Source organism: Sminthopsis crassicaudata, chromosome 1 (genome assembly GCF_048593235.1).
Source record: "Sminthopsis crassicaudata isolate SCR6 chromosome 1, ASM4859323v1, whole genome shotgun sequence".
Taxonomy (NCBI): Eukaryota; Metazoa; Chordata; class Mammalia; order Dasyuromorphia; family Dasyuridae; genus Sminthopsis; species Sminthopsis crassicaudata.
This window is the reverse complement of record NC_133617.1, coordinates 509,398,865-509,411,588: the sequence shown is the minus strand read 5'-3', so window position 1 is coordinate 509,411,588 and position 12,724 is coordinate 509,398,865. Positions and strand designations below refer to the sequence as shown.

General features: G+C 35.1%; 1 protein-coding gene across 1 annotated transcript in view; it reads right to left on the bottom strand.

Moving 5' to 3' along the window:
• TOP3A (DNA topoisomerase III alpha) overlaps positions 1-12,724 on the bottom strand; it is a 43,848-nt gene that overhangs the window by 16,861 nt on the left and 14,263 nt on the right. Inside the window, exons 10-12 of the mRNA XM_074297666.1 lie at positions 9,306-9,388; positions 2,736-2,943; positions 1,270-1,455 (exon numbers count right to left, since the gene is read on the bottom strand). Coding sequence (XP_074153767.1) covers positions 1,270-1,455; positions 2,736-2,943; positions 9,306-9,388 — 477 coding nt within the window. The remainder of the gene's footprint in view (positions 1-1,269; positions 1,456-2,735; positions 2,944-9,305; positions 9,389-12,724) is intronic.

The following is a 12,724-nucleotide window of genomic DNA, read 5'->3' as shown; positions in this document are numbered from 1 at the left end:
TCACCAGTAACTTGGGAAAGAGCAGTTTCAACAGTTGCATAATAGGATTAAAAGCCTGACTAGGAGCAGCTAGGTAGCGCAGTGGATAGAGCACCAGACGTGAATTCAGGAGGACCCTCAAATCTGGTCTCAGACACTTAACACTTCCTAGCTATGTGACCCTGGGCAAGTCACTTAACCCCAGCTTCAGGGGTGGGGGGGGGGGAGAAAAAAAAAAGCTTGACTACAGGAGGTTAGAAAAGTAAAACAATACAGGCAATATGTTCTAGGGGCAAAGTAGAGAACAGTTATCATAAGGGGACAGAACAATTAAATGAGAGTTTGGGGTTTTTTTTCAAATAGATGACAAGGATGTGTTCATAGGCAGCAAAGAGACCAAGAGACAGAGAAAGACTGAGATGGGAAGGATGATTCCTGGAGCAACTTAGCTGAGAAGACAGGAGGAGATACAATCCAGAGTACAAGTAAAGGAAGGGGCCTTGTTGGGAAGATCTTATGCATCAGAGAAGGTAATAAGAAGAGAGGGAAGGGGAGAATGATGTCAAAGAGTTTTGTGATGTAGAGAAAAGGAAGAGAGCTCATGGGAAGAATGACTTGTATTTGTTAGTGAAGTAAAGGGTGAGGAGAGTAAGTGCCATAAAAGACCTGAAGAGAGAAGGGAATGTGTGCATCAACTATTTGGCAAGTGTAAAAGAAAATCAATTAGGGAAGAGTAAAAAGACAGCCGCCTGCATCAACAAGAGCTCTGTTGGGAGTAAAAACAAATGCATGGTGTCCCACTATAACTTTTTGTTATTTTCATAACCCCTGATATGGACACATGGATCACAATTACATAGAAACATTTGTATGTTTTAACAGACTAAAATAAGGATTTGGAAATAGAACGGTATAGTCAAAGGTACCACATTTAGATTCTGAAGTCCTGTACTATAGAATAGCATAATTCATACAAATACACACACACACACACACACACACACACACACACACACACTCTCTTACACTATCCACTTTTGAGGACTATAATTATAGTATAAAAACCTTAAAGTAGTATTATTGTTGAGCTGCATATTGATTGAGTTATAATCTCTGCAGAGAAAGGAAAGTAAATTCAAGTTTTGTTTATTTTTTTTTTTTTTTAAGAATCAAACTGGTCTTTACCTAGGGCTAACTTCTTCAAAAACATAAGTGAAAAAGCAAACAAACTGATATATTAAAAAAATGTACTTCCTTAAGATTCAATAAATGTCCATTATTTGAACTCACCTTGTCACTCCATTTATCATATATGTAAACATCCAAATAGTTTCTGGCCAGAATCATGAGACCATGAGCAACAAAGCGCTCTTGAGCAATATCAATCTCTACAGTTGTTTCCTGTCCCTGAGCATCCTCAGAGCAACAGGCTAGAAAATGGCGAACAATAAATTCATACAGTCGTTTTTCATTCCCCTAATGAGAAAAAAAAATGTGTGTGTGAATTAAAATTCATACCTTTTCCACTTTTCAATTAAACATTCTGAAAGCATTTGTTACCACATTCACCTCAACATTATGTACAAATGTGGAACAAAATGGAACTTCTAGAAATCCAAAATTTTAGGTTACTAATCAGAAAAGTCATAAAAAGTGAGTAAATCAACCTAAATCATCTTATTTTCTCTGTTTTAAGGGATTAATTAAAAAAGAAAAACAAGATATAGTTCAGTTCATTTTATTAACTCATAAGTATTTGTGTATATGTTTACATATATATCTATCTCACTTGTTTAAAAACATAATAATTAAATTGAAAAAAGTTTTCATTTCATAAAATTGGCTATGTTAACATTGGTTATTGTATATTATTAATCAATTACTTTACAAATTATTTACCAAATATTTATGAAATGAGCAGTACTCTAGGCCATGGCAGGAGCTGCAGAAAATAATACCTTACATCGATAAGTCAACATTCTTTAGGAGCATACAAACCAGCTAACATACATGAAACAATATAGTATAATTAAGTATGTGTGTGTATGTATATAATATATATGTACATTAATTATATACTAACTAAATATATACACAATTTATACTATGATAGATAATATAACCCATACATATATATGTTCTATATATACAACATATTTTATATAATACTGACTGTAAATACAACAGTTCAGAGAAAGGAGATCTCTGTGAGTTCTGGAAGTAGTCAGAAAAGGCTTTATAAGAAGAGGATGAGACCTCAGCTGCAATTTTAGATGATGGGTAGAACTTGAATAGGCAAGGGGAAAGAAGAAAGGCATTCTATTAGGAAATAGAGGGATAAGGGGTGGAGTGAGAAGGGGGTGGGAGGAATACACACTTGGGAACAAAAGGGAGACCAGAGAATATATCTTGAGATATAGCAGGAAGTAAATTTGGAAAGGTGGGATAAGTGAGCCAAGTTAAGTCACCAAGCATTTTTTAAGTGCTTACAATAGGCCTTGCACTATGCTAGGATGGGCAGAAAAACTGATTTGATACATCTCGCAATATGGACAATTATGGCCTTCAAAATTGTTTCTTCCTGTTTAAAAAAAAATTATTTCAAAGTTGAAGAAGGACACGCAGAAAAAAATGTTAATGCAATTATTAACACAAAGTAAATTCCTGCTTGCCACATTGGGATATTCTAGTTGCTATAGAAAGCAAAATTAATGAGTGTTTTTAGCATAAGACTAATGGGACTTGTCCAGACCTACCTGCAGGTTACAAGTGTATTTGGTGGGGTGAATGGGAGGATGCGCTTGGTCAGATTTTTTCCCATTACGAGGGGTAGGACCACCTCTATCTAGAATTCTCTGGGCAAAGGCTCCCCATTGTTGGTCATGTGTCTGCTGCTGCACCAAAGTTGTCAGGTTTAAGTCTTTGGGAAAAATATTTGTCTCAGTTCGGGGATAGCTGATATACCTTAAAATAAAGGCAGACAGATATTTACAAACAATATTGAATTAATTCAAATTGGCATTTGCAAAAACTAACAACTTGACAGAACTAGGAATGAGCTGAAATAAAGCTAATGGAACTAACAAATATTTATGAAATGTCTGCTAGGAGGCATAAATAATACAAGATTTTAAAGATCTGAGATTTTATTAGGGTATATATCCAATGGTGAGATCACAATCTTTCTCAGATTTAGCAATGTTTAAAAGCTGCTAAGACTAAGAAAATGAATCGTTCTGTAACCAAAATGGAGCCTTTCCAAGTTTAGCTAGAATAATCTTTGGACAATACATCTATACAATATATATCTTTCTGCCCTAGTAGGACTTGCCAAAGCTTGTGCTTCAATGATACACATGGCCTTTGAAAAAGCGAGGGTCACCTCAATTTCATGGCAGATAAAACATGAATGAAATGAGCAGAACCAGGAGACATTACACAACAACAGTAATATTGTGTGATGAATGACTATGACTCTCAGCTCTTCTCAAGGGACTCATGATGGAAAATGCTATCTATATCTAGAGAATAAAACTGATGGAGTCTGAATGCAGATCAAAGCATACTATTTAACATAACTAATGTTTCTTCTTTTACAACATAACTTATGAAGTAGAAATATGCTTTATGTGACTGCACATGTATAATCTATGTCAGATTGCTTTCCATCTTGGAGAAAGAGGAAGAAAAATTTGGAACTCAAAATCTTTCAAAAAATGAATATTGACTGTTGGAGGGGATGTAGGAAAAGTGGGACACCGATACATTGTTGGCAGAATTGTGAATATATCCAGCCATTCTGGAAAGCGATTTGGAACTATGATCAAAAAGTTATTGAGCTGTATATACTCTTTGATCCAGCAGTATTACTACTGGGCTTATATCCCAAAGAGATTTTAAAGAAGGGAAAGGGACCCGTATGTGCAACAATGTTTGTGGCAGCCCTCTTTGTAGTGGCCAGAAACTGGAAACAGAATGGATGCCATCAATTGGAAAATGGCTGAATAAATTGTGGTATATGAAAATTGTGAAATATTTTTGTTCTGTAAGAAATGACCAGCAGGATGATTTCAGAAAGACCTGGAGAGACTAACATGAACTGATGCTGAGTGAAATGAACAGAACCAGGACATCATTATATACTTCAACAACAATACTATATGATGATCAATTCTGATGGACGTGGCCCTCTTAAACAATGAGATGAACCAAATCAGTTCCAAAAGAGCAGTAATAAATTGAACCAGTTACATCCAGTGAAAGAACTCTGGGAGATGACTATGAACCACTGTATAGAATTCCCAATCCCTGTATTTTTGTCTGCCTGCATTTTTGATTTCCTTCACAGGTTAATTGTACACTATTTCAAAGTCCGATTCTTTTTGTACAGCAAAATAACTGTATGGACCTGTATACATATATTGTATTTAACTTATACTTTAACATATTTAACATATATTGGTCAACCTGACATCTGGGGGAGGAGCTGGGGGGGAAGGAGGGGAAAAGTTGGAACAAAAGGTTTTGCAATTGTCAATGCTGAAAAATTACCCATGCATATATCTTTTTTTTTTTTTTTAGTAGTTTTTATTTACCAGATGTATGCATAGGCAATTCTACAACATTGACAATTGCCAATCCCTCTGTTCCAATTATTCCCCTCCCCCCAATGGCAGGCTGACCAATACATGTCAAATATGTTAAAGTATAAATTAAGTACAATATATGTATACATGTCCAAACAGCTGTTTCACTGTGCAAAAAGAATCAGACTTTGAAATAGTGTACAATTAGCCTGTGAAGGAAATAAAAAATGCAGGCGGACAAAAACAGAGGTACTGGGAATTCCATGTAGTCATTCATAATCATCTTCCAGAGCTCTCCCGCTAGGTGTAGCTGGCTCAGTTCATCACTACTCAATTGGAACTGATTTGGTTTATCTCATTTTTGAAGATGGCCTCATTCATCAGAATTGATCATTATATAGTATTGTTTTTGAAGTATACAACGATCTCCTGGTCCTACTCATTTCACTCAGCATCAGTTCATGTAAGTCTCTCCAGGCCTTTCTGAAATCATCCTGTTGGTCATTTCTAACAGAACAATATTATTCCATAACATTCATATACTACAATTTATTCAGCCATTCTCCAATTGATGGGCATCTACTTAGTTTCCAGTTTCTGGCCACTACAAAGAGGGCTGCTACAAACATTCTTGCACATACAGGTCCCTTTCCCTTCTTTAAGATCTCTTTGGGATATCAGCCCAGTAGTAACACTGCTGGGTCAAAGGGTCCCATGCATATATCTTGTAAATAAAAAGCTATAATAAAAAAAAAAAATGAATGTTGAGAGGCAGCTAGATGGCACAGTGAATAGAACACTGGCTTTAGAGTAAAGAAGATCTGAGTTCAAATCAAGCCTCAAACAGTAACTGTGTGAGCCTGGGCAAGAATTCACTTAAGCTCAACTGCCTTGCTTAAAGGGAAAAAAAAAAAAATGATGAAAACTGACTTTATATGTAATTGGAAAAAATGAAATACTGTTTTTAAAAAATCCCTAGTTCAAATTCTGCCTATACCTACCAACAAAATAACCCTAAGTATGTCACTTAATCTCTCAATTTCCCAGAATTGCCCCAAGTAATCTTCCAGGGTATAGAACTGGAAAACAGTTACTAATCTGCATGGGCAGAGGGATCCCTTACACTACAGCTGATGAAATTATAGATCTGGACTGGAACAGAGAAGACAAAAAGAAGTAAAGGCAAATAAAAGTTAAATCTAAATAATTAGAAGAATATCAAGTGCTTATGGAGAGGCTGAGCTAATATAATAAAAATAACAATTCTACCTAAATTAATTCTATTCAGTGTCATACTAAACTTCCAATAACTATAGAACTAGAAAAAATAATAACAAAATTCATCTGGAAGAACAAAAGTTCAAGAATTTCAAGGGAATTAATGAAAAAAAAAATGCAAAGAAAAGTGGCCTAGCTGTACCAGACCTAAAATTATATTATCAAGCAGTAGTCACCAAAACCATTTGGTACTAAGAAATGGAACAGTCGATCAGGGGAATAGGTTTAAGTTCACAAGACACAATAGTCAATGACTATAGTAATCTAGTCTTTGATAAACCCAAAGATCCCAGCTTCTGGGATAAGAACTCATTGTTTGACAAAAATTGCTGGGAAACACTATGGAAGAAAATAGGCATTGATTAATAACTAACACCCTATACTCTAAAATAAGGTCAGAATAAGTTGATGATTTAGACATAAAGGTGATACTATAAGATCAAGAGAACAAGGAATAGTTTACTTCTCAGATCTCTGGAGAAAGAATTTATGGCCAAAAAAGAACTAGAGAACATTACAAAATATATAATGGTAATTTTAATTATGTTAAACTAAAAAGCTTTTGTACAAACAAAATCAATGCAGCCATGATTAGAGAGGAAGCAGAAAATTGGGGGAAAAAATTTACATCCATTATTTCTGATAAAGGCCTCATATCTAAAATATATAGAGAACTGACTCAAATTTATAAGATTACAAGCCATTCTCCAATTGATAAATGGTCAAAGAATATGAACAGACAATTCTGAAACAATAAAATTAAAATCATTTCTAGTTATATGAAAAAATGCTCTAAATTACTATTGATTAGAAAAACTCCAAGGTACCATTTCACACCTCTCAAGATTGACTAAAATAACAAGAAACTATAATGATAAATGTTGGAGGGTATGTGTAAAAACTGGAACACTACTACATTGTTGGTAGAGTTGTGAATTGAGAGCAATTTGGAACTATGCCCAAAGGGCTAACAAAATGTGCATACCCTTTGATCCAGGAGCATCTCTACTGGGTCTGTATCCCAAAGAGATAATAAAAAAGGGAAAAGATCCACATATGCAAAAATGTTTGTAGCAACCCTTTTTGTGATGGTAAGGAACTGGAAACTGAAGGAACGCTCATCAATTGGAGAATGGCTGAATAAGTAATGGTATATAAATGTAATGGGATATTATTGTTCTATAAGAAATGATGAGCAGGTTGATTTCATAAAAGCCTGAAAGACTTACATGAAATGATGCTAAGTTGAAAGGATTAGAAACAAGAGAACATTGTACACAACAACAAGAAAATCAGGTGATGGTCAACTGTGATAGATTTGGCTCTTTTCAACAATGAGGTAATTCAGAGCAATACCAATAGATTTTTGATGGAAAGAGCTATCCACATCCAAAAGAAAACTATGGAAAGTGAATGTGTATTTTTGCTTTTTTTGTTTGCTTGTTTTTTTCCCCCACCTTTTCACCAGTTTTGTCTTGAGCAGCCCGATGAATATAGATATATGTTTAGAAGAACTGCACATATTTACCTGTATTGGGTTGCTTGCTGTCTAGCAGAGGAATAAGAGAAGAGAGGGGGAGAAAAATCTGGAACACAAGGTTTTGCAGGGGTGAATGTTGAAAACTATCTTTGCATGTATTTGGGAAAATAAAAAAGGTATTTTTAAAAAGTGTAGGGTTTTAAGCAGATGACTTGACAATCAGATATATGCACAAGAAAGAATATGGCATCATGAAGAATGGTTTAGAGAGAAGAGAAAGAAGAACCAGTAAGAAGATTTAGAAGAGTGTAACAACAATTCAAATAGTAAGAACCTAATTGTGTGGGTGGCAATGGAAACAGAAAGGAAGAAATGGCTATAAAAGATATCATGGATATAGACTCAATAGAATTTGTAATTAACTGGATGTAGAAGATGAGTAAATGGTAGTGGCCAATGGCAGAAAGAGGCAAGCCTGAGGGAGGAAAGATATTTTAACATTGGACAAGTTTATTGTCAATAAGACATCTAGGTAAACCTAAAATTTCAATGATTCTGGAATATGCTTAATGTGATGAAAAGGGTATTTTATCAAGTCATCTTATTCAAATAAGTAAAGGATAGCTTAAATACATATGATAACAGGAAACAAAACTGATAGCAAGTAAGGACTATTGGCTCATATTTTCAGCCTGGATACCAATTTTGATTTTGGATAACTCATTTAACCTCTCCATGATTTAGTACTAGAGTTGGAAGAGATTTTTAAGATGATCTAGTCCAGGGACAGCTAGGTGGTGTAGTAGATAGAACACCAACCCTGAAGTCAGGAAGACCTCAATTCAAATCTGGCCTCAGACACTTAACACTTCCTAGCTGTGTGACCCTAAGCAAATCACTTAACCCAAATTGCCTCAGAAAAAAAAAAAAAAAAAAAAAAAATCTAGTCCAGAGGTTCTTATCTTTTTGTGTGTCATGAAGCACTCTGGGAGCCTGGTGAGACCTAGAGACCCCTTCAAAGAGTAATGTTTTTAAATGCATAAGATAGATAGATTTACAAAGGAAACCAATCACATTGAAATAGTCATCAAAAGACAAAGCCAGAGATCCCACATTAAGAACCTCTCAACTTTACAAAGGTCACCCAGCTGCCCATTCACCTTACTAGAGTCAAAACCAGGCACCTAGTCCAAGAAGGTTTTCATTCTACCACTGAACCCTTCAACTGCCTCATTTTTCAGATAAAGAAATCTCTTTTAACAATTCAATTCAATATACATCACAAATTATCCTATGCACTGGGAATGCAAAAATAAATACAAATCAATCTCTACCTCAAAGGAGCTTATATTCTATTAAGAAGGCAAAAGCACACTATACTCACAGGTAAATAAATACAAAATATATACAAAGTAATCTTGGGAGTAGGGATGGGTAAGATAACCAACAACTAGGGAGAGCAAGAAAAGCAACATGAGGTAGCCAGATGGTGCAGTGGATAGAGCACCAGCCCTGAAATCATAAGGATCTGAGTTCAAATCTAGCCTCAGACACTAAACACTTCCTAGCTATGTGACTCTGGGCAAGTCACTTAGCCCCAATTGCTTCAGGGGAAAAAAAAGGCAATGTGTAAGAGTATTTAAGGAAGGCAGAGATTTAAGGATATAGAGAGGAAGATGCAGAACATTTCGAGGATACAAAATTAGGCCTATGCAAAGTCTACTTCTATAATCATGTCTTAATTAAGACAAAAATAAACATTTGCCTCTCAAGTTCTTATAGGAATATAGTACAATTGGCAAATAACATCATTTATATAGTGTGGAAAAGGTAAACAACAATTAAAAAGTACACTTAGTTTTCCATGAGAGTTGCTATGAAAATTAGATGGTCCTTTGGTGTTTTACTATAAGATTGCTTCTTAAATATATAGCTCTTGTAAAGGTACACTAAATCTTATTTCTTTAATTCATAACACCTACCCCTGAGTATAGAGCTTCTCAGCAATTTTCATGGTTTCTTTGGCATTTATCTTCAATTTTCGAGAGGCCAATTTCTCGAGTTCCTGTTACATGAATAAAAATTCCACATTAGCAATCACTGCATGAATCAAAAGTAAAACAGTTAGAAAATTCATCATTCAAAGAAAATCAGTTTAACCAATATCATGAAACTTTGTAATACTTGTAAACATGAAGAAATAAATGCACTACTGGTTTTTTAAAAAATACATGGCAGAATTGCTGTTATTGGGCTTATATCCCAAAGAAATACTAAAGAGTGGAAAGGGACCTGTATGTGCCAAAATGTTTGTGGCAGCTCTTTTTGTAGTAGCTAGAAACTGGAAGATGAATGGATGTCCATCAATTGGAGAATGGTTGGGTAAATTATGTTATATGAAGGTTATGGAATATTATTGCTCTGTAAGAAATGACCAGCAGGAGGAATACAGAGAGGCTTGGAGAGACTTACATCAACTGATGCTGAGTGAAATGAATAGAACCAGAAGATCTCTGTACACTTCAATGTTGTATGGAGATGTATTCTGATGGAAGTGGATATCTTCAACATAAAGAAGATCCAACTCACTTCCAGCTGATCAATGATGGACAGAAACAACTACACCCAGAGAAGGAACACTGGGAAGTGAATGTAAATTGTTAGCACTACTGTCTATCTACCCAGGTTACTTATACCTTCGGAATCTAATACTTAATGTGCAACAAGAAAATGGTATTTACACACATATATTGTATCTGGGTTATATTGTAACATATGTAAAATGTATGGAATTGCCTGTCATGGGGGGAAGGGAGTAGAGGGAGGGGGGGGAATAATTTGGAAAAATGAATACAAGGGATAATATTATTTTAAAAAATTACTCATGCATATATACTGTGGGAAAAAAATTCTAAATAAAAAAAAATACATGGCAGATTAGAAGAGATAATAACCTGAGACTATGGCATTTGAAAGCTAAAAGAACTGTTAAAAAATTTTATATGGATATGCAACATTTTAGATAATCATTTTATTGGCTATAGAATTTATTAAAATGTCACAAATAATATAAAGGCATATTTTTAATTTCAATAGTGTATTAGCAATGAGAAAGATAATATCCAGAGTTACTTATAATCATCAATTACAACTACTGCCTTCTCCACAGAAACTGGAAAGTTAGCCTCCATCATTAAGTTCTCTCAATAAAGCAGTAAAATTCTCCCCAGAATTCTTTTTAGTAAATTTTTTCCTCACAAGAATCTAACCCTCAGGATAACAGCTAAATTAATTTATCTCAGGAAATGTCTCTTTAGTCTATCTCAAAAACGAGTTTATTCATTCAAGTCTCCCAGAAAAGAGTTCTTTTTTCTCTGTGATTACTGCAAGCTTTCCCAATCATATATATACTCAGTGGGGGAAGCAATAGTAGTAAATGAAGCTTATACAACATGCTTGTTAAAAAAGAAATTTCAATTACAACTAGTTTAATGGGGAAAATGGGAAAGAGGAAGTAATTCAGAAAGAAAGATGAATTAGTGGATGGCGAAGATAAGAAGTTTCACATGGAAAGAAGAAAACAGCAAGATACTTAGGCCATAAACCATCTCTCAACAATATTCTGCCTGATTTGAAACTCCTAAATTTCATTCCTGATAAAATTTCCAAGAGAAACGTAGTAACAGTAGTAAGTAAAAGTGACATTGAGTAACCTAGGTACAAAACTTTTGCAGAAGATAAAATAAAGAAGCCATAGTAATTGTCTAGAAGAGACTTATGAATTAGCAGGGAGACAAGACACAGTACAGGAAAATTACTTGAGGATGCTTTTAAATTTGGGGTGACTTTTTATCTGTCTTTCACCTTCTTGGGGATTATAAGGGACTATAATGTGTAGCAGTCCTCTTACCTTCTTATTTTTTATTATAGAAGACAGCTAAGTAGCTAAGTAAAAGACTACACTTGGAAATGAAATTATAAGAAAAACAAGATATATCAATTTAAAAAAAGAAGAATATTTATACTTGCCAAGACATACTCAGGAACTATATGAACACAATTAAAAAAAAAAGAATGCTTCTAGAACAGTTTTCAACTAAGATAATTAGAATGGGGCTCAGATGGAGGTTGGAGAAAGAAGGGAAATTCAGTATGACTAATAAACATGAACTTTAAAAAAAAGGCTTAAAGATTTGGAAAGTTCTGAGAATGGTGACATGCTCTGTATACACAATTGTAGGGTAAGAGAATTGTGGCAATTGTGTTTTTCTTACACATTGCTTTTCTTGCTCTCCCTAGTTGTTGGTTGTCTCACTCATCCCTACTCCCAAGATTACTTTGTATATATTTTGTATCTTTTTTCCTGTGGGTATATTGTGTCTTTTGCCTTCATATAGAATATAAGCTCCTTTGAGGTAGAGATTGGTTTGTATTTGTTTTTATATTCCCAGTGCCTAGGATAATTTATGGTGTATATTGAGCCCTTGTTGAATTGAGTCAGTGTGAACTGACTTATCTTGAGATTCAATTCTGGATCTAGTTCAGTTCCCTCCCTTGCCCCCTGCTTCTTTTAAGGAAGCACTTGAAGCCCAGGGTCACACAGCTAGTAAGCTGTCAAGTATCTGAGGCTGGATTTTATAATGTCCCAGCTAGCTCTCTAGGGGGCCTCAGGTTCAGTCAGTCAGGATCTATCAAAGTCCTAGGTCTTCAGGAGGAGAAGTGAAGGAGGCAGGACTCTGGAGCCTGAAGTCTTCCCTGCTGAGCGAGCTGTGGCAGAGAGACTCTGATCCTCTTCCTTAGCCCTCCAGTCCTTCCCTATAATCACCTCATCACCACATTCTGCAGGCAACAGAGATGAGGAGAGCTGTCACATCACCATATCATCTAAGTATATGTTTATAGAACCATTATGTCACATTGAGTAGGTACTTAGCCTTAAGTACTCTGCTGTTTTGGATTCAAGTATACCTTTTCTATTCAATAATGAGCCTAAATCCAGTTTCTGTCTTGTGAGAAAACTTTATTCAATTATGGGAATTGTGAGAAAACTTTACAGATTTGTTTGATTCTAGACCTGAGTGGTTGGGAAGCTGTAGCCTACCTGCTGCTTAGAGAACGTTAACTAAAACCCAGTCATCTAAAGACTAATGACAAGGAGTTTTCTCTCAGTTTCACATCTCAAACTTATCTGAAAATTGGCCTTAATCAGTAACTCTTACTTTGTTCTTTTGATTAAAAACAGACACATGTTGGGGGGGGGGGGGGGAACAGGAGCAGGACACCTTTTTTTTTCTGGTTTCAGGAAATTAAACCTATTTACTCTTCTCCTCCCAATTTGAAAGTCTTTCTTCCAACTAAAAAATTAGATTACCTAATAAAAAAGTCTTTTAAGAACTACCCA